This window comes from Macadamia integrifolia, chromosome 6 (assembly GCF_013358625.1).
Source record: "Macadamia integrifolia cultivar HAES 741 chromosome 6, SCU_Mint_v3, whole genome shotgun sequence".
NCBI lineage: Eukaryota > Viridiplantae > Streptophyta > Magnoliopsida > Proteales > Proteaceae > Macadamia > Macadamia integrifolia.
In genome coordinates, this window is record NC_056562.1 from 10,725,893 (window position 1) to 10,748,583 (window position 22,691).

The 22,691-nt window shown below is 36.4% G+C and overlaps 4 protein-coding genes across 4 annotated transcripts; 3 read left to right on the forward strand and 1 right to left on the reverse strand.

Moving 5' to 3' along the window:
* Window positions 1-376: 376 nt before the first annotated feature.
* Window positions 377-1,338, reverse strand: LOC122082809 (major strawberry allergen Fra a 1.08-like). Its single transcript, XM_042650584.1, has 2 exons — window positions 1,071-1,338; window positions 377-887 (listed from the first exon to the last, which is right to left on the reverse strand). Exons 1-2 carry the CDS (start codon window positions 1,249-1,251, stop codon window positions 589-591), a joined length of 480 nt encoding a protein of 159 aa, XP_042506518.1. The 5' UTR covers window positions 1,252-1,338; the 3' UTR covers window positions 377-588.
* A 2,496-nt stretch (window positions 1,339-3,834) lies between these two features.
* LOC122082822 (major allergen Pru ar 1-like) lies at window positions 3,835-4,868 on the forward strand. Its single transcript, XM_042650599.1, has 2 exons — window positions 3,835-4,124; window positions 4,306-4,868. The coding sequence occupies exons 1-2, from the start codon at window positions 3,944-3,946 to the stop codon at window positions 4,602-4,604; spliced, it is 480 nt and encodes a 159-aa protein (XP_042506533.1). The 5' UTR covers window positions 3,835-3,943; the 3' UTR covers window positions 4,605-4,868.
* Window positions 4,869-7,897: 3,029 nt separating this feature from the next.
* Window positions 7,898-8,701, forward strand: LOC122080808 (major strawberry allergen Fra a 1.08-like). The gene is made up of 2 exons (XM_042647662.1): window positions 7,898-8,156; window positions 8,333-8,701. Exons 1-2 carry the CDS (start codon window positions 7,976-7,978, stop codon window positions 8,629-8,631), a joined length of 480 nt encoding a protein of 159 aa, XP_042503596.1. The 5' UTR covers window positions 7,898-7,975; the 3' UTR covers window positions 8,632-8,701.
* Window positions 8,702-14,791: 6,090 nt separating this feature from the next.
* LOC122082715 (major strawberry allergen Fra a 1.08-like) lies at window positions 14,792-15,790 on the forward strand. Its single transcript, XM_042650448.1, has 2 exons — window positions 14,792-15,098; window positions 15,223-15,790. The coding sequence occupies exons 1-2, from the start codon at window positions 14,918-14,920 to the stop codon at window positions 15,519-15,521; spliced, it is 480 nt and encodes a 159-aa protein (XP_042506382.1). The 5' UTR covers window positions 14,792-14,917; the 3' UTR covers window positions 15,522-15,790.
* Window positions 15,791-22,691: the final 6,901 nt, after the last annotated feature.

Genomic DNA, 22,691 nt, shown 5'->3' on the forward strand with positions numbered 1-22,691 from the left:
CTAATTTTTTTTTAAATTGATGTTTCAGATGATTTTAATTTACATTTTCTCCATACCTTTACACCAATACGGTATCAGCCATTAATCAATTATCAGCCTCTGCTACGTATGGCAGAGTATATATCATAATAAACCATAAAAATCATATCTTTGAAGTTGCGCTTAGGTCAAACTCAAAGTTAATAACTAAATAAGAAATTCTTAGAAACTACGAATAATTCAAATTTCACTATATATGTTTCTTTATATGCATACATATAATCTATTAGCTTATAAATAACAACTAATAGTTCAATGAGTGATGTACGCGGTTCAGCCTCTTTTTAAAAGAGTGTGATGTTTATGCTATTTATTTGAAAGTATATGAATCCAGAAATTAATTAATTACCATGAAATAGATTTTTTTCATCTTATGTCCAACCAAACATTTCTAGCACATACACTTTATTAAAGCATAATCAAATCCTTAACCCTCTCATTCCAAACCTATCCATCCCCAATAAAAAAAAGGCACAAACACTATGGATGACCTTTTGATATTGAGTCATAATAGCTCTATTGATGTTTTAGATCAATTAAAATAAACTCTTAAGCATAGGCAGTTGGGTTCTGCAAGAGGTACTCTTCCACCATCTTGAACGTCCCAGTGGCCATGTCCTTGCCCATCTGGATTTCATCTTCACCCATAGTGTAGTCACCAATAGTGTAAAATTCAGAAGTACCCTTACATATGGATCCCCCGTCTGCAGAGGCCACAAACTGAACCGTATCCACAACCTTTTCAATCTTTTCACCTATGACAGCACCTTCGATCAGAGTAAACTTGCACTTAAAATTCTGTCCATCGACTTCTTCGATCCGATGCTTGATGAAGTCGAAAGGACCATCTGCATTTTAGATGAAGAAAATTTTGTTAAATCTTTGTCCATTATAAGTTCTACCGCTCCATCTGTTTCAATATAAAATTACAAATAAAAAAGATATAGAGAGACTAGTCAAGCCCAAGACCTGAATATCCGTCGTTTTGAAAAAAAAAAAAAAAAAAAGGGAGAGATAAAAAAATGACAAACCATCAGCCAAGTTGATCTGTTTGATAGATCCAGCACCACCATCACCTTGAATCTCAATGGATTTAATCTTGTCGGGAAGGATCTTGGGAAGTAAGTTGTGTGCATCAAGGATTGCAGCCTTGAAAAGCCTAGCAGGAGGGATTGGGCTGCTGAACTCGGTGCTAATGGTGGTCACACCCATTTCTATTTTGCTAAGTATGAAACCTCAAAGGATGATGTGAGAAGAAAGAATAAATTTTGTCAATAGGGAAGACCTTGGTGGGTTGGTTGAGATGATGAGAACAGATGGAAGGTGGTATTTATAGAGTGAGGTTCAAGAACTGTTAAAGTCTTAGATAATAGGAAACCTTATGTTATTATGTTTATATTTGGTATAAATTAAGATTTGGCTGTGGATTATTAATCTTAATTCTAAACACTTCAACTTGCTAAGGAAGAGGACACATTGTTTGAATTTGACTGTTCCCCTGGCCCACATTTTAAGTGAAGACACTGACTATTCATAGTTTCGATGAGAACAAAGTTATTTTTCCTAACAAGACAATATAAAGGGAAGAAATTCAAAGCTAATCTTTATGTTTCTTCTTTATACTGGTCCTTGTTTCAAAGATCTTTGATCTAGAGATGGATGATGATGTAGTACATTCCATTTGTGTGGATCATGTAAGTGAGGCAACATTTTTCTTCTTGTCATGTTACTTCTATGCTTGATTAGAATTTCTTATTCATGAAATTCATATTCTAGAAGCTGTCTTGGATATATGTTAGATTATAGTTTTTTATTCATAAAATTCATATTCTAGAATCTGTCTTAGATCAAAGTTAAAAAAGTTAGAATCTATGGTCATTTACACTCCTAATAGACAAGGTAGAAACTACTCTCTCGTCGTAATGATGCGTATCCCACTACCATGCTACTGTAATATGAAATGATGAAAGAATTTCTCCTTCACTGTGGTTGAAGGGAAACTCAATCATTTAATTAGTTATTATTTACAAAAGATTCAATAAAAGATTAAATAAGCGTATATTCAAATTCGCTCATCAAATATTGCCCAAGCTCATCTACTCCAAAAGTTGATATATATGCACAGAGGTTGTATATATAATACTATCTAATAGTTTTAGGAAAATCTAGGTGTTGTAGACACCTCATTTGTCACCTTGGCACCTTGGAGGTGCCTAACACCTTCCTGAATAGATTAAGGTGCCTAACACCTTTTCAGATTGTAACTTAATCCGTAACCAAACTAATGGTTTGACCAATCCCATTGGATGAGTTGTGGAATCAACTTTGTTTCATGTGGGTCCTAACCTCTAAATTAGATGACAGCTCATGATTTTGATCTCATTAACCCAATGGGGTAGCGCCGTTGATGAGCAACGAACTTGGTACGAGCTGTAAACTTGGACGTCCTAAGTTCAACTCCCACTAGGCACACCTTGGGTAACTCACATGGGGGTGTTTAGTGTTCTTCACTGCTTTCAATAAAAGTTGAATGGTTCTCATTCAACCCCGGTATGACCTAGTGCATGAGGTTGTGGGATCAGTATGGGTCCACGGGACTAGTCAAGTCGAAGGTCTGGATACCCGTCGTTAGCAAAAAAAAGAAGATATCTTCGATTTTCTCTCTTCCCAAAAAAGAAGAAGACGATGCAGAGCATGTGGCGATCATTGTGCCATGCCGTTTGCCCCCACAGGGAATAGCCCATTTAAAGCACGATTAATATAAACTCGATTAAACTCAAAACCCACCAAGCCTTTTACATTACATATACGGACGATCATGGTGCAAGTCAATACTAAGGTGAGCCCGACTGTGCCCAACTGGTTTACACCCTTACATGCATCAACCTTGCCGTAGGTTGTCATCCATTAGAAACTTCTCCCCATGAACAGAGATCAGACCTATCATGTTCCGGTTATTTACTATTTAAGTCTCTAACATTGAGCTGATTCAGCTTCTAGAAAATGAATTTTATGAAGACAAATAATTTAATAATGACCTAAGACAACATCTAGAATATGAATTTCACGAATAAACATTCTAATTTTGCACATATTAATCTAATTAGATCCACAGAAATGGCATATCTTACTCTTCAACATTGAATAAATTGACAATTTAGAAACTATTATGGCAATAAACTACGACATCATCCATCTCATGATCAAAGATCTGAGAAATCACTTAGAATTTCTTAAAAGGAACATATAGATCAACCTAGAATTTCTTCTCTATTATCTTGTCTTATCAGGAAATATAACTTTGTTCTCATCGAAGCTTTAAGTCAGAATCATATATAACAATAGGACAAAAGAACTTGTACGCTTGTGTGGCTTTACGCCCAGACTCATGGGCGGTCTATTAGAGCAGCGAGGTCTTTTCAAAGTCTGCCCAACGTGTCTGAAGGTGAAGAACACAAGCGGACATGATTCTTTTACTTAAGAATATTAAAAGGAGGTGACTTACTTGAGGATAGAACTGAAGTCTTTTTCAGATCAACCTCCAGAACGAATCTGATGAATAGTCTACATTTAAAATGGGGGCCATGGGAAAAATGACAAAATTGGAATGTCTCCCCCATTCATTCATCACGGCCCCCTTATATGGTCAAATTCAAACTATGTGTTCTCTTCCTTTACAAGTTGAAGTATTTGGAATTTAAGATTAGTATACATAATTAAATGGGGGTTTCCTATATAGTTTTAGAGTAATAGTTCCTGAATTTCACTCTATAAATACCACCCTCCATAGGTTTTCATCATCTCCAACCCAGCAAGGCCTGCCTTATTCCCAAAATTTATTCTTTATTCTCCATCGCATCATCCTTGGAGATTCACTTCATATTATTACTTTAGCAAAATAGAAATGGGTGTGACCACCATTACCACTGAGTTCAGTTGCCCAATCCCTCCTGCTAGGCTTTTCAAGGCTGCAATCCTTGATGCACACAACTTACTTCCCAAGATCCTTCCCAACAAGATTAAATCCATTGAGATTCAAGGTGATGGTGGTGCTGGATCCATCAAACAGATCAACTTGGCTGATGGTTTGTCATTTTTTTATCTCTCCCCCCTTTTTTTTTTTTTTTTTCAAAACGACGGGTATTCAGGCTTTGGGCTTGACTAGTCTCTCTGTCTCTTCTTTATTTGTAATTCTTTATTGAAACAGATGGAGCTGTAGAACATTTCATGGACAAAGACTTAACAAGATTTTCATCTAAAATGCAGATGGTCCTTTCGAATTCATCAAGCATCGGATCGAAGAAGTCGATGAACAGAATTTTAAGTGCAAGTTTACTCTGATCGAAGGTGCTGTCATAGGTGAAAAGATTGAAAAGGTTGTGGATACGGTTCAGTTTGTGGCCTCTGCAGACGGGGGATCCATCTGTAAGGGTACTTCTGAATTTTACACTATTGGTGACTACACTATGGGTGAAGATGAAATCCAGATGGGCAAGGACATGGCCACTGGGACGTTCAAGATGGTGGAAGAGTACCTCTTGCAGAACCCAACTGCCTATGCTTAAGAGTTTATTTTAATTGATCTAAAACATCAATAGAGCTATTATGACTCAATATCAAAAAGTCATCCATAGTGTTTGTGCCTTTTTTTTTTATTGGGGATGGATAGGTTTGGGATGAGAGGGTTAAGGATTTGATTATGCTTTAATAAAGTGTATGTGCTAGAAATGTTTGGTTGGACATGAGATGAAAAAAATCTATTTCATGGTAATTAATTAATTTCTGGATTCATATACTTTCAAATAAATAGCATAAACATCACACTCTTTTAAAAAGAAGCTGAACCGCGTACATCACTCATTGAACTATTAGTTGTTATTTATAAGCTAATAGATTATATGTATGCATATAAAGAAACATATATAGTGAAATTTGAATTATTCGTAGTTTCTAAGAATTTCTTATTTAGTTATTAACTTTGAGTTTGACCTAAGTGCGACTTCTAAGATATGATTTTTATGGTTTATTATGATATAGACTCTGCCATAGGTATCAATCGCTGCTTATGGACTTCCATAAGTATCACTAAGGCCACAATCAACTGCGCTAGTAGTTATCTTCATTACCTTTCACTTAATTTAGCACGAATTAATAATTGCTTGAGAATTTTTTTCTTTTTTTTTCTCGTATGAGAGAAGGAAAATTAGAAGTCCCTAGGGGCTGATCAATGGTGGCTGCGCGAACCCTTTCAGGATCTTGAAGCACATTTGTAGATTCTTAATTTTGTTACCTCCTCCGACAATGATGATTTTCAGGTCATGGACGAGATCTACGCTTTCTTTCGAAAGAGGATTTGGTATTTCTGGAAATGACCTGTAACTTAACCCCAAACCCTTATTCCAGATCCTAATTTGGCCTAACCCTATCAATTCAGTCAAACCATATCCAACCTATGGTATCTTATGCTTGTATGTTATATATTGATGACTTGATTCCAGTAATGTCCAATGGTGTGAAAATGATACAAAAATGATTATTGGAGATCCCCCTAGTTGCTAGAAGGGTAAGATCCCTCCCTCATGAATCTCAATTTTTTCTGATAAAAAACATAGCTTAATACCCATACCATTGGAAAGTTCTCATAAAGATGATTCCGACAATATATGGTACGTGAAAATCGGAGTATCGAATCTCCCAAAACAGCTCCCAAACATTTAAAATAAAAAATTATCATTTTGCCCCTAGGGCTAGTTGAGCCACCAGCTTGGCAGAGCCATCAACGGCCTGGAGGAGCCATCAAAACACCAAAATGACCATTTTATCCGTACCACTTATGTGCCCATAAATAGATCTCCAATCCTAAAGTTGCAAGAGTTCTAGAGAAATTCCTCTTTGTCCCCCTTTGCCCTCTCTATCCTCTTCAAGCCAAATGTTCTTGAGATTCCCTTACCTTAATTTGCATCCCAAAACCCCGGAATATCCCCTCCTAAAGCACCAGAATCCCCAGATTTTCCTTCATGCCTCACTTCTGTTTTAGTGCATAAAAATCCAAAAAATCCAAAAAAAAGAATGTAGCCTTTAGAAACCCTTAGGAAGGCATTTTTATATTCTTAGAAATTCCCAAAAATCTCCATATTCGCAATATTCTCCTATAATCTTGGAATTCCTAGAAAATTCCCAAAAATTCTCAAAGTAGTGAAAGCACATAAGAAGGCCACGTTTTCTGAAGAAGGTAAGCAGATGATCGAATCCACATCCGCCAGAGCTAGGGGCCGGATCCTCATAGAAGTTTGTGTCCACAACAACGAAGGCCCACCCCTCTTGACCCAGAATAGGAGTCAAGCAGAAGTATAATTTCTTAACTCAGTAAGGTGTAATGTAGACTTTTAATTCATATGTGGTAGTGTAAATAGTAATGTAGTAATAATTTAGCAATGTTGCAGTATAAGATTAGTTATAAGAGAATGTTCGTTATTCAAGAATTTAGTAGAGAGAGCGGTTTAATAGGGTGGAGAGCTTGCGGTTTAATAGGGTGGAGAGCTTTCCATCTCTGTAATTTGACACTTATCCTTATCTTTTGACCAAACTAATTTTCGAGCTATTTCCTTAGGGATTGGGCTCACCAATCGTAACCTAGGCCCTTACCCTAGATGGGGACTCTAATTATCATGTTTTCCAATCTCCAATATCTGTTAATATTAAAATTCTTATAGAAAACTCTCAAAGGGAAAAACCCTTTACGATATAAGCCCCCACATATTTTTGAACTATGATGCAGTGGTGTGGAGCCGCGGATGAGCAAAAAGGGGCCTTCCACCCGCTACCCTTACAACAATAGAAGAAGAAGGCATTCATACCCCATCCTCAGACTTCTTAGGGGGTGCCATTTGTTCATGGGAGTAGATGGGAAGGAAAATTAAACTTGTGAGATACGGAGTTTTTTAAAATCTTTGATTATTGGACTAGGTGGAGCCTCAGCTTGAGGGGGATAGCTGATCGAAAATTTTCTCAATATTGACAGAGAATGAAAATTCCGGAGTCTATTCATTAGGGCTAGTGATTAGAACTATTTTTGTAGTAGCAAACATTTTATCGCTTGCAACAACCAGGCTCAAAGTGTTTACACCAAAATTAAAATAAAATAAATAAAAAAATAGCCCAAACGGTAAACCTAAAGTTAGGGTCAATGAAGATTGAAAAACTAAACCAAAGGCATGTTCAGCTGGTAAAAACCAACACACCAAATTTCAACCTCAATTTGATCAAATTTTAACCACAATAAAAAACTCTAATCCAACATTGATCCAAGACACAACTTCTACCTAAAGTATAAATTTTATGAATAAGAAACTCTAATTTAGAACAAGTAACATGATAAGAAGAAAAATGTTGCCTCACTTGCTCACTATATCCACAGAAATGGCATATTTTACTCCTCAACATTGGATAAATCCAATCACCCCCACCCCACCCCACACTCAAAAAAAAAAAAAAAAAAAAAAAAAAAAATGTAGTACAACATCATCCATCTCCTGATCAAAGATCTTAGAAACATGGACCAGTGTGAAGAAGGAACATAAAGATCATCAGCTTAGAATTTCTTCCCTTTATGATCATGTCTAGGAAAAATAACTTTGTTTTCATCGAAGCCCAAGTCAGACTTAACTGAAGTCTTTTCCAGATCGACCTCCATCCAGTCCGTTTCTGGAAACAATGAATAGTCTAAATTTAAAACGTGGGCCAGTGGGAAAAGGACAAAATTGGACCCAATTATATGGTCAAATTCAAACTATGTGTTCCCTTCCTTTACATGTTAACTCTTTAAATACAACCCCTCCATCGGTTCTCATCATCTCCACCAACCCAATAAGTTCTTACCCTAGTTGACAAATTTATTCTGATATATCATTTCCTTGCTTTAGCAAAAAAAATAAACATGGGTGTGACCACCATTACCACTGAGTTCAGTTGCCCAATCCCTCCTGCTAGACTTTTCAAGGCTGCAATCGTTGATGCACACAACTTACTTCCCAAGATCCTTCCCGACAAGATTAAATTCATTGAGATTCAAGGTGATGGTGGTGCTGGATCCATCAAACAGATCAACTTGGCTGATGGTTTGTCATTTTTTTATCTCTTCCTTTTTTTTTTTTCAAAACGACGGGTATTCAGGCCTTGGGCTTGACTAGTCTCTCTTTCTCTCCTTTATTTGTAATTCTTTATTGAAACAGATGGAGCTATAGGACATTTCATGGACAAAGACTTAACAAGATTTTCTTCATCTAAAATGCAGATGGTCCTTTCGAATTCATCAAGCATCGGATCGAAGAAGTCGATGAACAGAATTTTAAGTGCAAGTTTACTCTGATCGAAGGTGCTGTCATAGGTGAAAAGATTGAAAAGGTTGTGGATACGGTTCAGTTTGTGGCCTCTGCAGACGGGGGATCCATCTGTAAGGGTACTTCTGAATTTTACATTATTGGTGACTACACTATGGGTGAAGATGAAATCCAGATGGGCAAGGACATGGCCACTGGGACGTTCAAGATGGTGGAAGAATACCTCTTGCAGAACCCAGCTGCCTATACTTAAAAGAATCTATTTTAGTTGGTCTAAAACATCAAAAGGGCTATTATGGCTCAATATCAGAAAGTCATCCATAGTGTTTATGCCTTTTTTTTAATGGGGAATGGGAGAGTTAAGGATTATTATGCTTTAATAAAAATGTATGTGCTGGTAATGTTTGATTGGACATAAGATGAAAAAATCTATTTCATGATAATTAATTAATTTCTGAATTCATGTACTATCTAATGGATGGCATAAACGTTACTCTTTTTCAGAAGAGACTGAACCACATATTTTGTAAGGGAGAATTGGGGATTGTGTGGATAGACGTATGGTCCCAGATTCGAGGTTCGATTCTCCTTCTGTACATTTGTAATTTAAGTAGAAACTGTGACGATGAATTGCTACGCTAGTCTCCTCAAAGATTAGTTGGGTGCACGTAAACTGATCCAACACCTTGGTTAAGAAAAGAATCAAAACCTAAAACAAACTCGTGATGAAAAAATTTTATTTTAGAAATGGAGTTCTGCTCCCAACGGGGCACGGACCAACGACCAATATCTATGTATATTAAGAAACATATAGAGCATAATTTGAAGTAATCGTGGTTTCTAAAATGTGATTTTCTTATTTAATTATTAATTTTGAGTTTGACATAAGTGCATTTACTACTAGCTAGGAAATAATTTTTATGGTTCATAATAATATGGACTCAGATACAAGCAGTAGATGCTGATATTGATTCTTGGATGATACTGTATCGATGTGAGGGTACGGAAAAGGGGTCAAGCCATCCAAAATGCCAACCTTTTAAATGAAAAATTGGGCCAAAACCATCCGATACGGATTGATTTGGACCAATCCATATAGCTGTTGGCTGAGATCGACATCGATACTAATATCAATTACTTGAATCATGTAGATAGTCAAAATTTTTAGTAAATAATGCACCAAATAGAATTAAGATTTAAGAACTTATATAATGGCTTTTTCACCAAGTTACAGTCGCTATTCATAATTGATGAACTTGTCAACCAAAGTGCATGTATTCACAAATATTTACTTGCAACGATCACAAAAATCAAGATATTGAGAAAGATGATGGGGGCTGAGTCGTACCAGCGGTCATTTTCTTCAAGACATAGTTGCCCCCCTATGGTGCAGTAGCGGGTTCTTGCAAATCAACCTCTAATTAATCCGAAAGTCCCTTTAGACCCTACCAATTGTTGATGCACTCAATCATTGGGCCGTGATACAACTCGATATATGATTTGTGCTCAACAAATTCAAGACAAAGACATCCAAAATCAAGGGGAAAAGCAATATGAAGTAATCTCAGGGAGAGGAGAGGATATGGAGTGACTATGAGAGCAAGAGAAGATTCAAATTATATCTAACAGTCAAATTCATATATCTACTTATAGAGGAAAGGCGTCTCTAGCTTGCACATATCTAGGATCGGTCTCCCTCTATTTGGGCAGTTCCTAAGTTGTATACTAACATGTATAATAGAGAGCATCTGATCTAGGTATCGAGGTTGAAAAGGAATAAATTATATGAAATAGAAAATACTAAGGCTCTCTTTGATTTGATTTCTATTTGTATTTATTTGACTTATTTCTATTTTTACAAGTGTTTGATATAATTTATAGCACTTATTTCTATTTATAATAAATCACAAATCACAAATTACTCTCAAGCTATTTGTGATTTGTGGCAACAAATCATTTATGTTGAATTTGATCCCGGCCAAGATAAAAGATTGGTTCTTTAATTTGCCCAGTTCACTAGGTATGGGGTGTCAAATCCTAACCCAGATCAATGAAATTGAATTGAATCAATCTGAAAAGTCAGAATTGAACCGAACAAATTTCTTATTTGAGAGAATTATTGTTTTATGTCCAAGAGTGTAGGTATTTTACCAGCACAGAGCCAATGGAAATACACCGAAAGCACCATAAGGGTGGCGCAACCAAACTTAAGTGCATACTTTTTCTTTTGGTAAAATACTAAAAGAGAGAGAGAGAGAGAGAGAGAGAGAGAGAGAGATCAGCAAGGCCGGTGTGAAGACAAGATTAGAAAGTGGAAGAGAGGATTATATAATGGAGTTGGGTAGGTCAGTGGATATGGGTTCAGCAATCTATAAAGTGGTAAAAAAGGGCAGTTCATCATGGGATGTAGATTTTTTTTTTTTTTTGGGTGGAAATCATGGGATGTTGATTGGGATTGTAGTTGAGATGACAATTAAGTTGGTGGAATAATCCCATATCGGGGAAAAGTATAGTTTCCCAAAGTCATGTGAGAATACGGTTAATCTAGGTAGTAGTGGTTGGTAACTGATTTCTACTTGGGTTTCCTTATAAATCGATTCTAATTTCTATTGGTTTCTCTTCTACTAAACGACACCAATGTTAGACCTTGGAATCGTGAAAGGAATGAGACAGAAAATAGGATTTTCGCTATGTTAAAAAAATCTAATTAGAAGAGAAGGAAAGAAAAAAAATATATATTTTTGTATTTTCTTTTGTTTTCTTGTATTTTTGGCAAGATTATTTTTTTGACAGTAAAAGAAAATTTCACCATTTCCTAGATAAATTTTGAAATAAAAAAAAAAAAAAATCTTCTCTTGGTTGAAGACATGCCAAGCACGAAGAGAATTTCTTAAATTTTCTCTTTTTGTATTTTTTTCTTTTCTTTTCTTTTCTTTTCTTTTCTTCTCTTGGCTATCAAACATAACCTAAGGGATTAATGAATAGACTGTAAAAATTTGGTTATAGATTAATAAACAAACTGTAAATTTTGGAATTGGTAATATGTGTTGAAGGAATTTGTAATTATCAATGGAAAATATTCAGTTGGATCTTCTATATGGAATAAAACCCTAACGGATTATTGTATGCTTGTATAGGTAGTAGACTCCCTTGGATGAGTGGATCATCAGCTGAAATTTCCAAGTTAACTGATTAACATGTAATTGGAATGTGACATGATAATAAAAAAAAAAGACGTGATCCACTCATGTATTTATGCACTATTTTTTTTATTATAATTATATTATGTATTTATGCACTTGTTTGCCTATGCAATTATATCATGCAGATAGTTTTCTTAAAGAGTATGAATGTATTCTATGATTATATAAAATGCTTTATGAATGTATTTTTTTTATTTATCCAATGATCCAATGACGACTATTTGTAGAGCATTGGCTGTCGAAGTTGAGTTTACAACTCTCGTAACTCCACCTAAGTCAAAAGTTATGATCCCTAAAAGTTGCGTTGGAAAATCAACATTATCGATCCATACAATCTAGTAATCCCTTTGAGATCTTCTCTACATCAAGTATCCTCTCATGTAATATTATGCATCTCATGTATGTCCATTCAAAATCTTTATCCAAAAAAACCTATGGTCAAAATCACGTATATAGATCAAGAAGAATCCAATGCAACTAATTAGGTGACAATCGGAATCTCATAGAAAAATATTCCATTTGGGGATCTAAATTAACCAATGAAATGTAACAAGAATTTAGAAGTTCTAAATGTCAAAACTACCAATTTAAGTCATAGGGAGTCTAATGTCACTGATTGCGCATCAATTGCACGCCCACAGAAAGATTCAATTTTTTAGGACCATGGATTGGCAATTTGCTAGAATATGGGAGGTTTGAAACCCAAAACCACCGATCTAGGTCATGGGAATCTAATGCAACTAATAGGGAATCCATTGAACTCCTAAAAAAAAAAATCCATTTTTGGCGCTAGGATGTACTGCGGGAATCTACTGAACACAGAACACTTAGGATGATGTGTCCCATTGTTAAGGCACAGCAGGAAGTACCCACGTCCAATAGAAACATTTTACTATTATTCCCAAAAATTTTGATATTACAACGATGTGAAATATAATATTCAATTGTAGTTATGGAAATCCAAGCATTATAACGACATAAAATGCAATATTCTATATTATTCACAGAATTCCCAGCATAATTACGATGTAAAAGGGTATTTTTGAAAAACTGAGAAAAAATATTTTATGAAATATTTATCTAATTTTAAAAAATCAATAAATAATTTTATAAAATAGGAATAGAAAGAAAAATTACATCTTTTGCTCCAAAACACGGTGCTAACTACAAACTCAATTCTGAAGAGTTTTGACGCTAACTTTGAATCTCTGGCGAAATTCCAAGCCCAAGGGCACTTTCATCTTTAGGAAAATTCTAGCCATTTTCAAATGGAAAGGGGTATTTATAGCAAAATATTTTGGTTCTTGCAACGGTGTATGTCAGGAAAACGGATCAACTACTCGTAGAATCACTTGGTCATATAAGTCAACGTCCAACACCTGTCCTTTCTGTTCTCAAATATATCACTCTTTATCCTTATAATGGCAAAAAGTGGAACAGGTGTTGGATGCAGACTCATGCAACCAAGTGATCGTACTAGCAGGGATCCTATCTCACATGTCAGTATGCATCGGCACATGTTAGCACAACATGCTTCCGAACATTTTAGCACCATGCATCAGCACACGTTAGCATATGTTGATGAGTTGCCACATGCACTGGTGCATATTAGCATCTTGCATTGGTGCATGTTGGCATGCGTCAAAGCAAGTTAAAATGCGATGGTGCATTTTAGCATTTTGCTTCAAATTCCTTGTAAAGATCTAGAGTGAAAAGTCATATCAGGTTCATGTATGAGATTGTTTTCATATGTTATTGATTCGTAAATTTAGAATCTATTAAATGAAGTGAAAGAAAATAAATTCCAAATCTATGGACCAGAGAGACGATCAAGATTGTGCTGATACATAAACCTAATCCACTTGGCTGGAGTGACATCTAAAGATTTGAACATCATATGTTAAACGTCTACATCGTAACAACTAACAAATGCCTTTCCGAGTACTATTTTGAACGTTTAACCTTACAGTACTACTCAATCATCATTATTTACTCTTAACATTGTTCTAAGACATATAGCTTCTAGAATATGAATTTTTTGAATAAAAATCTCTATTCTAACACAAGTCAAATGATACGAAGTCACTAGATCTGCAAAAATGGCATATTCTAGTCCTCAACATTGACTAAGTCCAACTATCTAGAAAAAAGAGCAAAAGAAATGGATCAGTATGAAGATAAGCTTAGAATTTTCTTCCCTCAATACTGTCTTATTAGGAGAAATAAATTTGTAGTCATCGAAGCCCAAGTCGTCCTACTAATTAATAAGTTTTCTATTTCCCTTCAAGTTTCCTTGACATAATCTTCCATTTGATGTGGAAATCTACCCAACAGAGGTCGCATTCTCTACAGGTGAGCTCCTTACGGCATTGAATTCTAAGATATCAGTTGATATTCACATCTTGACTAGCAATATGGAGTACTTTAGGGTTTAGGCCATACTTATAAAAACCAAACCTGTAGCTGGTTTAACCGAAAAAAACCAGCCGATGGCTCCACCAATCCACTTTATAGTGCGCTAGTGTGCCAAAACAAGCAAGGGATGAGCCCAATAGAGTGTCAGGGGCATGCCAGAACAAGCAAGTCCTTCCGCACCCCAGCTGAACTACGATCAAAGAAGCAACGGCTGAGCTGATCTATGACCATACTCTCCTGGCGGTCGAGCTGATCGTAGAGCATCATTGCGCTATTGTGATATGTCTAGGTATCCACTGTAAGCCTTTCCTCGTTTGAACCTCGCAGTTAATTTTAAAGCTACGCCATCCTAAGGTGCTACTAAATGAAAGGACCTTATCAACGTCCATGACTAACAAATCATATATCAAACCGCTGAATTAAAAGAATTGGGTGCTATCATATATCTTTGTATGCAGCTCCTAAAGTGATGAACTAGACGAATAATATTGGACAGAAAATAAAAGTGGTTCCTATTTTCAGGTCAGATCCCAATTTTATTCTATGAAAGCAAGCCCAACAGAATCCTAATCGGGACGGTTTGATGTCTGATTCGATTTTGTACAAACCATGCAGTCTAACCGGACCCAAAATGGCTGATTGAACCAGATCCAGAACCAAATGGAGTTTTTCGCCCGGCACCCCATATTATATGGTCAAATTCAAACTATGTGTTCACTTCCTTTGTAAGTTGAAGTGATCTCTATTATCTAATAAGACAAACAGTTCCTGACACTCAGTCTATAAATTCCACCCTGTGTTCTTATCATCCCCACCACTAGGCACCACACCAACCCAGCAAGGCCTTCCCCATAGACAATTTATTCTTTCTTCTCGATCGCATCATCCTTTGAGTTTCACTTCATATTTAGCAAAATAGAAATGGGTGTGACCACCATTAGCACTGAGTTCAGTTGTCCAATCCCTCCTGCTAGGCTTTTCAAGGCTGCAATCCTTGATGCACACAACTTACTTCCCAAGATCCTTCCCGACAAGATTAAATCCATTGAGATTCAAGGTGATGGTGGTGCTGGATCCATCAAACAGATCAACTTGGCTGATGGTTTGTCATCTTTTCATCTCTCTCTCTCTCTCTCTCTCACACACACACACACACAACAGAAGGAGCTGTAGAACATTTCATGGACAAAGACTTTTTAACAATTTTTTCTTCATCTAAAATGCAGATGGTCCTTTCGATTTCATCAAGCATCGGATTGAAGAACTTGATGAACAGAATTTTAAGTGCAAGTTTACTCTGATTGAAGGTGCTGTCATAGGAGAAAAGATTGAAAAGGTTGTGGATACGGTTCAGTTCATGGCCTCTGCAGATGGGGGATCCATCTGTAAAGGTACTTCTGAGTTTTACACTATTGGTGACTACACTATGGGTGAGGATGAAATCCAAATGGGCAAGGACATGGCCACTGGGACGTTCAAGATGGTGGAAGAGTACCTGTTGCAGAACCCAACTGCTTATGCTTAAGAGTATCTTTTAGTTGCTCTATAATATCAATAGAGATTTTATGGCTCAATATCCATAGTATTTGTGCCTTTTTTTTTTTTTTTTTTTTTTTTTTTTTTTTTTTTAAGTGGGAGGGGTGGGGTTGGGGATGAGCAGGTTTGGGAGGGTTAAGGATTTGGTTATGCTTTAATAAAAGTGTATTTGTGAGGAATGTTTGCCTGCACATAAGTTGTAAGAATCTATATTTTTGGGATAATTAATTAATTTCTAGATTCATGTAGTTTTATATATATATTACTTGTTGGATTATTCGCTTTGTTCTCTCAGTAACCCCCTTCATGTGGTTTGAATAGAGAAGCAAGTAAATCCTCTTTGTCAATAGTAAATTTAATGTTTTCCATGGGAGGATGGATAGTTTCAATTTGACTCCCATCATTTTTTGTCCATAATCTATGAGTTGTTTTTTGAACATTATTTTGGCTCCTAAATGGATAATTTATATTATTTTTTGAAGTATAAATATCTAGGTAGACATTGAACAAGATATTTGCTTTGATTTCGTGCATTTTTGTATACCATTAGTTTTTACCTTTTGTAGTTCTTCTGGTGTGAAATTGGTAAAAAACCAATCTACCTTTTATTTATTTTCGGATGATCAACGTCATTCCAAAGTCTTAATTTATCAACTTGGAACTTGGTTTCTTTTTGAACTTACTAAAACGATTTTGGGTGAATCGGGGGCTTACATAACTGAAGATGAAGGAGATTCAAGAGGGGATTCCATTCCTTCGGGTGAATTTTGATCATCTGTTTGGTCAGTTCCATGAACAACTTGTCCATGAAAACAAACTCCCAATAGCTCACTTTGGCTTACACGGGATGGTATACTTGAATAGATGTTGGATTTACTACTTGATAACCTAGAGCAAGATGATCTAGCTGGTTCCATACTTTGTTTATTTTTCTTGTCGAATTTTATGGTTACCAGACCCTCTAGGTCTTGAATAATTGATGTTAAAACTCTATTATCTATTTGTTGTCTAGGGGCTCTACTTTATGTTTCCATTCTTCTGGAAATGAGATATCATTCCAGTGGGTTGTTCTGGGAAAAATAGTTCTTGTTTGGAGGTTATTTGTTAGGAGATCCATCTCGGTTGAAGAACTAAATATTTGAACAATTAACAAACCTAAGATGCAAAAAACTACATGACTTCAAATGGTATGAAGACACCTTCCTTCCTAAAGTCCTATCTAGAGAAGGTGCAGACCTTCCTGGAACGAAAAAATTTTAACTGGATTACCCAGAAGACCTGCTGAAAAAATTAAACAAAGATTTTGAAAAGAAAACAACAGGTCAATTCTATATGAACGATTGACCTACGGAAATATAATTAGCGGGTTGATCTCGAAGATGTTGATCCACGGTATATATATATATATATATAATAGTAAACTTGCATGTGTATTTGAACATGTGGCCTTATTTAAAGAGGTGAAAAAGATGAAGACAGACAAAACAATAAAGAAGATATGAACACTTGGTAATAAAAGATCATCTTGACACTGATCGAAAATAGGCGCAAGTACTTCATATTATAGTCAAAAGTTTATATAGAAAATTTTAAAAGCACTGAATAATAGTTTTTATTTTAATTTTGTAGGAAAAACATTTATAGTGTCAGTTATGCTAATGCTTCAGTATATGCTCCCTCCTCAAACCAATGCTTTATATCATATACCCATGTTGTAAAGAACCTTATTAATAATATTTTAAACTATAGATGTAAGGTTAATTTTGTTTATTAATATAACCAACAACAGCCCATCTTATCACATTCACCCGACATAAGAGACTAACCAAGTTGACAAGCAAAACTATCATTGGTCATCTACATGCTAACTCAACAACAACACATGTGGATCCATAAACAATCATAGAGACTAAAGAGCTCTAGCTTGATTAGGATGTAGAAAGCATAGTTCTTAGTATTTCTTCAACACAAGTCCAACAGATTCTGTAAATTGCATTTATATGCATTTTATCAATCTGCATTAAATTTCTACCAAGCAATGCATAAACACTCCATCACCATAATAAAAACTTAGCTAATTCTCATTTGTTTAACATATTCAATCTAGTTTGTTTTATTTTAACAGATGAGAGGAATCCGGAAGATCACTTATGTTTATTTCAGGGCTTTATAACTTTTTGTTTCCAATCATTCGACTTATTACTTTACCTAGCATAAATGATCTATTAGACTTACAGATTGAAATTGCATCTCAGGATAACTACTTTCCCCACCCCCTCCAAATAAAAAAGGAGATTGTACCTTGAATATGTTGTTTATATGGTGGCATTGCTGTGGCAATTTGTTGAATCGTGAAATGAGTTCACAAAATTTGCACTCAAGACCTGGAATAAAAAACTATTAACTCCTTTGTTGCTTGAATAAAAAATGGAGAATATATACAATCAGAATTCTGACTCCATCATTTAGACTTTACACTATTTACAAGTTTCCATTCTTCTTTACACCCTCATTCAATCCCTCTCCATTTCTTTCTCATTCATGTAGGCAACATGATTAAAAAAAAAAAAAAGGATAGGAATAATATTGAAAGAAAAAAATTCCCTGCCTCATCAACAATATAGGCGGTTATCTTCCTCAAGGTCTATAAACCTTAGCATGGCAAAAGGAAAATAACTCCTTATTTCACTCTTTCCATGATGTCTATGAAAATAACAATCAACAACAAAACCATTCCTAGAAAAGGCAAATATATCCCTGCTTGAGCTATAATTTTTATCTCCTTGCAAAATTGCAACGATCTGGTTCATGCTAGGCTTTTTGGATTCATCAATTTCAATGCAGGCAGCCACCTCTTGAATCGTCTTCGTTAATTGATTTGAATCACGTGGGCTAAGTTTGAGTATTGGATCAAGCAACTTATTGTTTAATCCTCTTTGTAATAGTGTCTTTGCCTCGAAAAGAAAGAAATATTTGAGTGGTTTTAATTACATTGATTAGTAGATTCCAAATAAAAAAGTATTCGGAATATTTTTGTCGTGGCCAACAGGTATTGTAACAAAAATGGTTTTTAATGTATCTAAATTGTTCATTAGGGTTTCTCCTATATTTATTCAAGTCCAAGATGAATCAGGGTAGATCAAATATAATATGACCAAACAAAAGATCACTGCCTGGGTTTCAATTCATATCATGTATCATCTATGTTGCAATTTGTGACATGGTATGCAAAAACTAAAATTAAATCTGACTATTTACATAGGGGTTGATTCCCCAAAACTTAGCTTCATCCAAGCAAATCCTTTTGGGCTGATCCTGTTCGGGCTCAGGGTGAGCCTAGGCTTAGATACCTTGACCCTGAGGGTGGGTTAAGGCTGAGAATTTAAAATTTTCTACCTTGAGTCAGGGCCAGGCCAAGACATGGTTGAGGCATCGGGTTGAGCCTGGCCTAGCCCTGGCTTCTTCTTCTTCTTTGTTCTTTCTTTTTTTAGCTCAAAAGAACACCATTTGTGAGATATCGAGTTCTCTCTTGAACTCAATCTTATGCCAGAACAAAATACCAGCCCTGTAATTACTAGAAATTTCAAACTAAAGTAAGAAAAAAAGGAAGATGGAATAGAAACAAAAAAAGACACTTGGGAATGGGGGTGTCAATCGGTCGGGCCTAACCTGGCCTAGTGGTGTGAAATCCTTGCACTGTGAACACCCGTTTTCTTAAACGGGCCTGGGTTTGGGGAGGCATGGTATGGTTTGTAATTGGGCCGGTCGGTGTCGGGCTTTAATCGGGCTACCTTAAACAGGCCTTAAATGGGATATAGGCCTTAAACGGGCCATGGGCCTATTTAATTCTAAACGAGCTCTAAACGAGCCAACCCTAAAATCATTTTTTAAGCGGATTAAACTATTGGCTTTAAAGCTAATGGAGGATAACATTCACGATTCCGGAACCATATCCAACGGAATCATGTTTTCAAAATATAATCTAAGTAACTAGAATTATACTCTTCTTAACAATTGAATGATCCAAGACCATTACAAACCTGAAATTAGATTTTTGATTCACTGGTATACATAAGACAATGAAAGAAAAAGCCTACTTTGGGCAGCTGTCTTCCCCTTCAATTATTACATTACTTTGGGAGTTGTTTGACCATGTTAGTTTTTTATAGATATTTTACACATTGTTTGTGCTCAATCTTATTATTTCAATGAAAACCAAGCTGTTGTCTGTGCCAAATGTTTATCTTTTCTCTATGTTGTCTTTCTTCACAGTGAAATCACAAAGGTCACCATATTTCTCATCAAAATCCCATATGTCCATTGTGTTGTAATCAGCTATTAGTTTAGTCCCACCTATTCCTAACTCATATTTTGTAGTATTAGTGGTAGAATAGATATTTACAATTTAAGCATTTTTCTAAAGGGGGTCAGGTCGGTCGGGCTAATTGAGTCAGTTCTAACGGGCTACTTAAGTGAGTCGGGCCTGTCGGGTGCCCGACAGGCTACTACTCTGCATCTTAAACGCCCGTTTAATAAACGGACTGGGCTTAAGCCTAACACGTTTATTAAACTGGCCGATTCAGGTCGGGCCTTAAGCGAGTCGGGCTAGGTCGGGGCTACTGGTACGGGCTTAGCATTGACACCTCTAATAGGGTGCTGAATTGAATCAAGGGAATGGAGGGGAAAATAGAAAAGGACATCAATCAACTACTGCAATTTTGTGCTACAACGGCAACACTCGGTAGCGTATATCTGAGATAAATTTTATGCAAATCAAATCTTTTTTTTTTTTTGGTAAAAATGAATTTTATTGCAAGGGAGGCAAGAGGAGCAAAAGGCATCCTGATTACATATATCAAAAAGCCAAGGAATGGAAAGGGGCCAATTTGTCTTACTTGCCATAGACAGGGCCTTTCTGGCCATGGAATCAGCAACACAGTTCGCCTCTCTAGATATACATAAAAATGAGCAACTTAAGAGCCGCTGAACAAAGTAATTGATATCTGATGCGATTCCAGACAAAGCATGCGGAGGGTTCTTATCTAGGTTAATGAGATAGGAAATTAAAGTAGCATTATCGGAATCTACAACGAGATGTGGAGGGGGGAAACTTCTGCAATTGACTGCAGCCCCAAGAGAATCGCTAGTTCTTATCCAGTAAAAGCATCTGGAAATTTGCATGGATCAGAGATAGCACAAAGGGGGGTTCCAAAATTGTTGCTCTACACAAAGCCCAAGACACCATCTAAGGAATCCAGAGGGAGGGCAGCATAACAATTAAGCTTCCTAATGCCTGCATTTGGAGTTGTCCATAAAGTTTGTCCATGAGGATGAGCCAACGAGATGTTACCCTTACATACAGTTAGGAATTCTTGTCATGGTGATTTTGCCTTTGAAAACACCTCAACCGAAGTCCAATCTTTACAATTGAACACGAGATCATTCTTGGCCAGCCATAAATACCAGCAGATAAAGGAGAAGAGACTCAATGTTTCTGCTCCATCAGATTTAGAAGTGAAGTTTATCTTGCTCCAAGATTGTAGCAGTTGGGGAAGCTGAGGATTTTCCATGTTTGAAACGGTATAAGATAGATCGCTACCAAACTAAGGAGCCGTTTGATAACACTTCTATTACTGGAGAGTGTTCTTTTACAGAAGTGTTCTTTTTCGATTCCATGCTGTGAAGACACTCTGGCGGAACAGAAACAACGTTTGGTAAAACTATTTCAGAAATGGCTTTAGAACAGGAAAAGAACAGAAACAGCGTTTGACAAACACTTCTATTCCTGGAGAGTACAATAATGAAAATTCACTTTTGAACAATGAAATCAATAATTACAAACATGCTATTATAGTCACCATTATCCATATTGTTGTACGCTTCATTTCCAAACTTCATCCCAATATCACCAATAGTGATATTAGGAAGAGGTGAGTGGTCTTCTAAGCTTCGAATTTGTACAATGAAACCTGTCAAATAACATAAAAATGTTATTGTCCTATTTAAATGAAAAGTACAAAGATCATACATAAGGCTTTAAAAGTACAAAGAATCATGGAATGTCTTATTCCAATTGATGTGTAAAACTGGGAAATCTTACATATTCTCCAGGCTGAAGCAGCAATGCTAGAGAACATTTCAATTATGGAGATTTGATCCCCTTGTGGCTGTTCTGAGTCATGAAGATATACATAAAGGAGTCTTATAGCAAATTGACCTGATTTCCTTGCTATCCTAAATTTCAAATTCACTTCGGACGTCACAGTGCTTCCTAGGAATTAGGACATTGATCTCTTTAACTTTTATTTCATGCTCAACGTAAAGAAAAAGAGAACCTACGAACTGCAACACCATTCACATTAGATTCACAAGTTACTAACCCAATGTAGATCCATAAAACCAGGTTGGTCTACAAAAAACCTCAGCTTGGATGCCTCTTCTTCTGTAAAGATAAAGCTCAGATGTTTAGACAGAATAACCATCACATGAAATTACATAGAAATAGTAATCAACATGATTTTTTCAAACAACTGGAAGCAATTTCCTAACAGCTCCGAATAATAGCAAAAACTTAAAACTGGGAGATGGAATAATGTAAAATGTAAGGCAAACATAATGCGAGAGAACCAAACCAGTAAGACAGAGCTCAATGATCCGTTTCCACGCATGAGCCGCCTTCCTAAGTGTGTTTTGAAATAAATCTTTCCTGCTTAGCATAGTCCTGTCAAGGAAGCGGCGACCGAGAGGGGCAGGGAAGCAGCGACCAAGAGAGGCAGGGGAAGCGGCGACCGAGAGAGGCAGGGAAGCGGCGACCGAGAAAGGCAGGGAAGCGGCGACCGAGAGAGGCAGGGAAGCGGCGACCGAGAGAGAGGTCGTTGCAAGGAAGCGGCGACCAAGAGAGAGACCGTTGCAGGTAAGCGGCGACCGAGAGAGAGCGACCGTTATAGGGAAGCGACGACCGAGAGAGTGAGAACCTGTTGCAGAAAAGGGGTTGTTGATCGTGAGTTGCAGAAAAGGGGTTGTGGGGTTTTGAATGGTTTTGTTCTTTTAAGTTTGTAAAAGAATAGAAAAGTAACTTTTTTGTACTCTTGCAATGTATTCTTTAGTCATTCTTTTTCATTGGTTCATTCCGGGGGAATACAAAAATGAACCGGACGTG

Bases quoted from the DNA above. Each gene is read 5' to 3' on its own strand.
- LOC122082809 (XM_042650584.1), bottom strand. From the start codon at position 1,251: ATGGGTGTGACCACCATTAGCACCGAGTTCAGCAGCCCAATCCCTCCT. The intron at 888-1,070 runs GTTTGTCATTTT...TCTAAAATGCAG, and splicing joins ACAGATCAACTTGGCTGATG to ATGGTCCTTTCGACTTCATC.
- LOC122082822 (XM_042650599.1), top strand. From the start codon at position 3,944: ATGGGTGTGACCACCATTACCACTGAGTTCAGTTGCCCAATCCCTCCT. The intron at 4,125-4,305 runs GTTTGTCATTTT...TCTAAAATGCAG, and splicing joins ACAGATCAACTTGGCTGATG to ATGGTCCTTTCGAATTCATC.
- LOC122080808 (XM_042647662.1), top strand. From the start codon at position 7,976: ATGGGTGTGACCACCATTACCACTGAGTTCAGTTGCCCAATCCCTCCT. The intron at 8,157-8,332 runs GTTTGTCATTTT...TCTAAAATGCAG, and splicing joins ACAGATCAACTTGGCTGATG to ATGGTCCTTTCGAATTCATC.
- LOC122082715 (XM_042650448.1), top strand. From the start codon at position 14,918: ATGGGTGTGACCACCATTAGCACTGAGTTCAGTTGTCCAATCCCTCCT. The intron at 15,099-15,222 runs GTTTGTCATCTT...TCTAAAATGCAG, and splicing joins ACAGATCAACTTGGCTGATG to ATGGTCCTTTCGATTTCATC.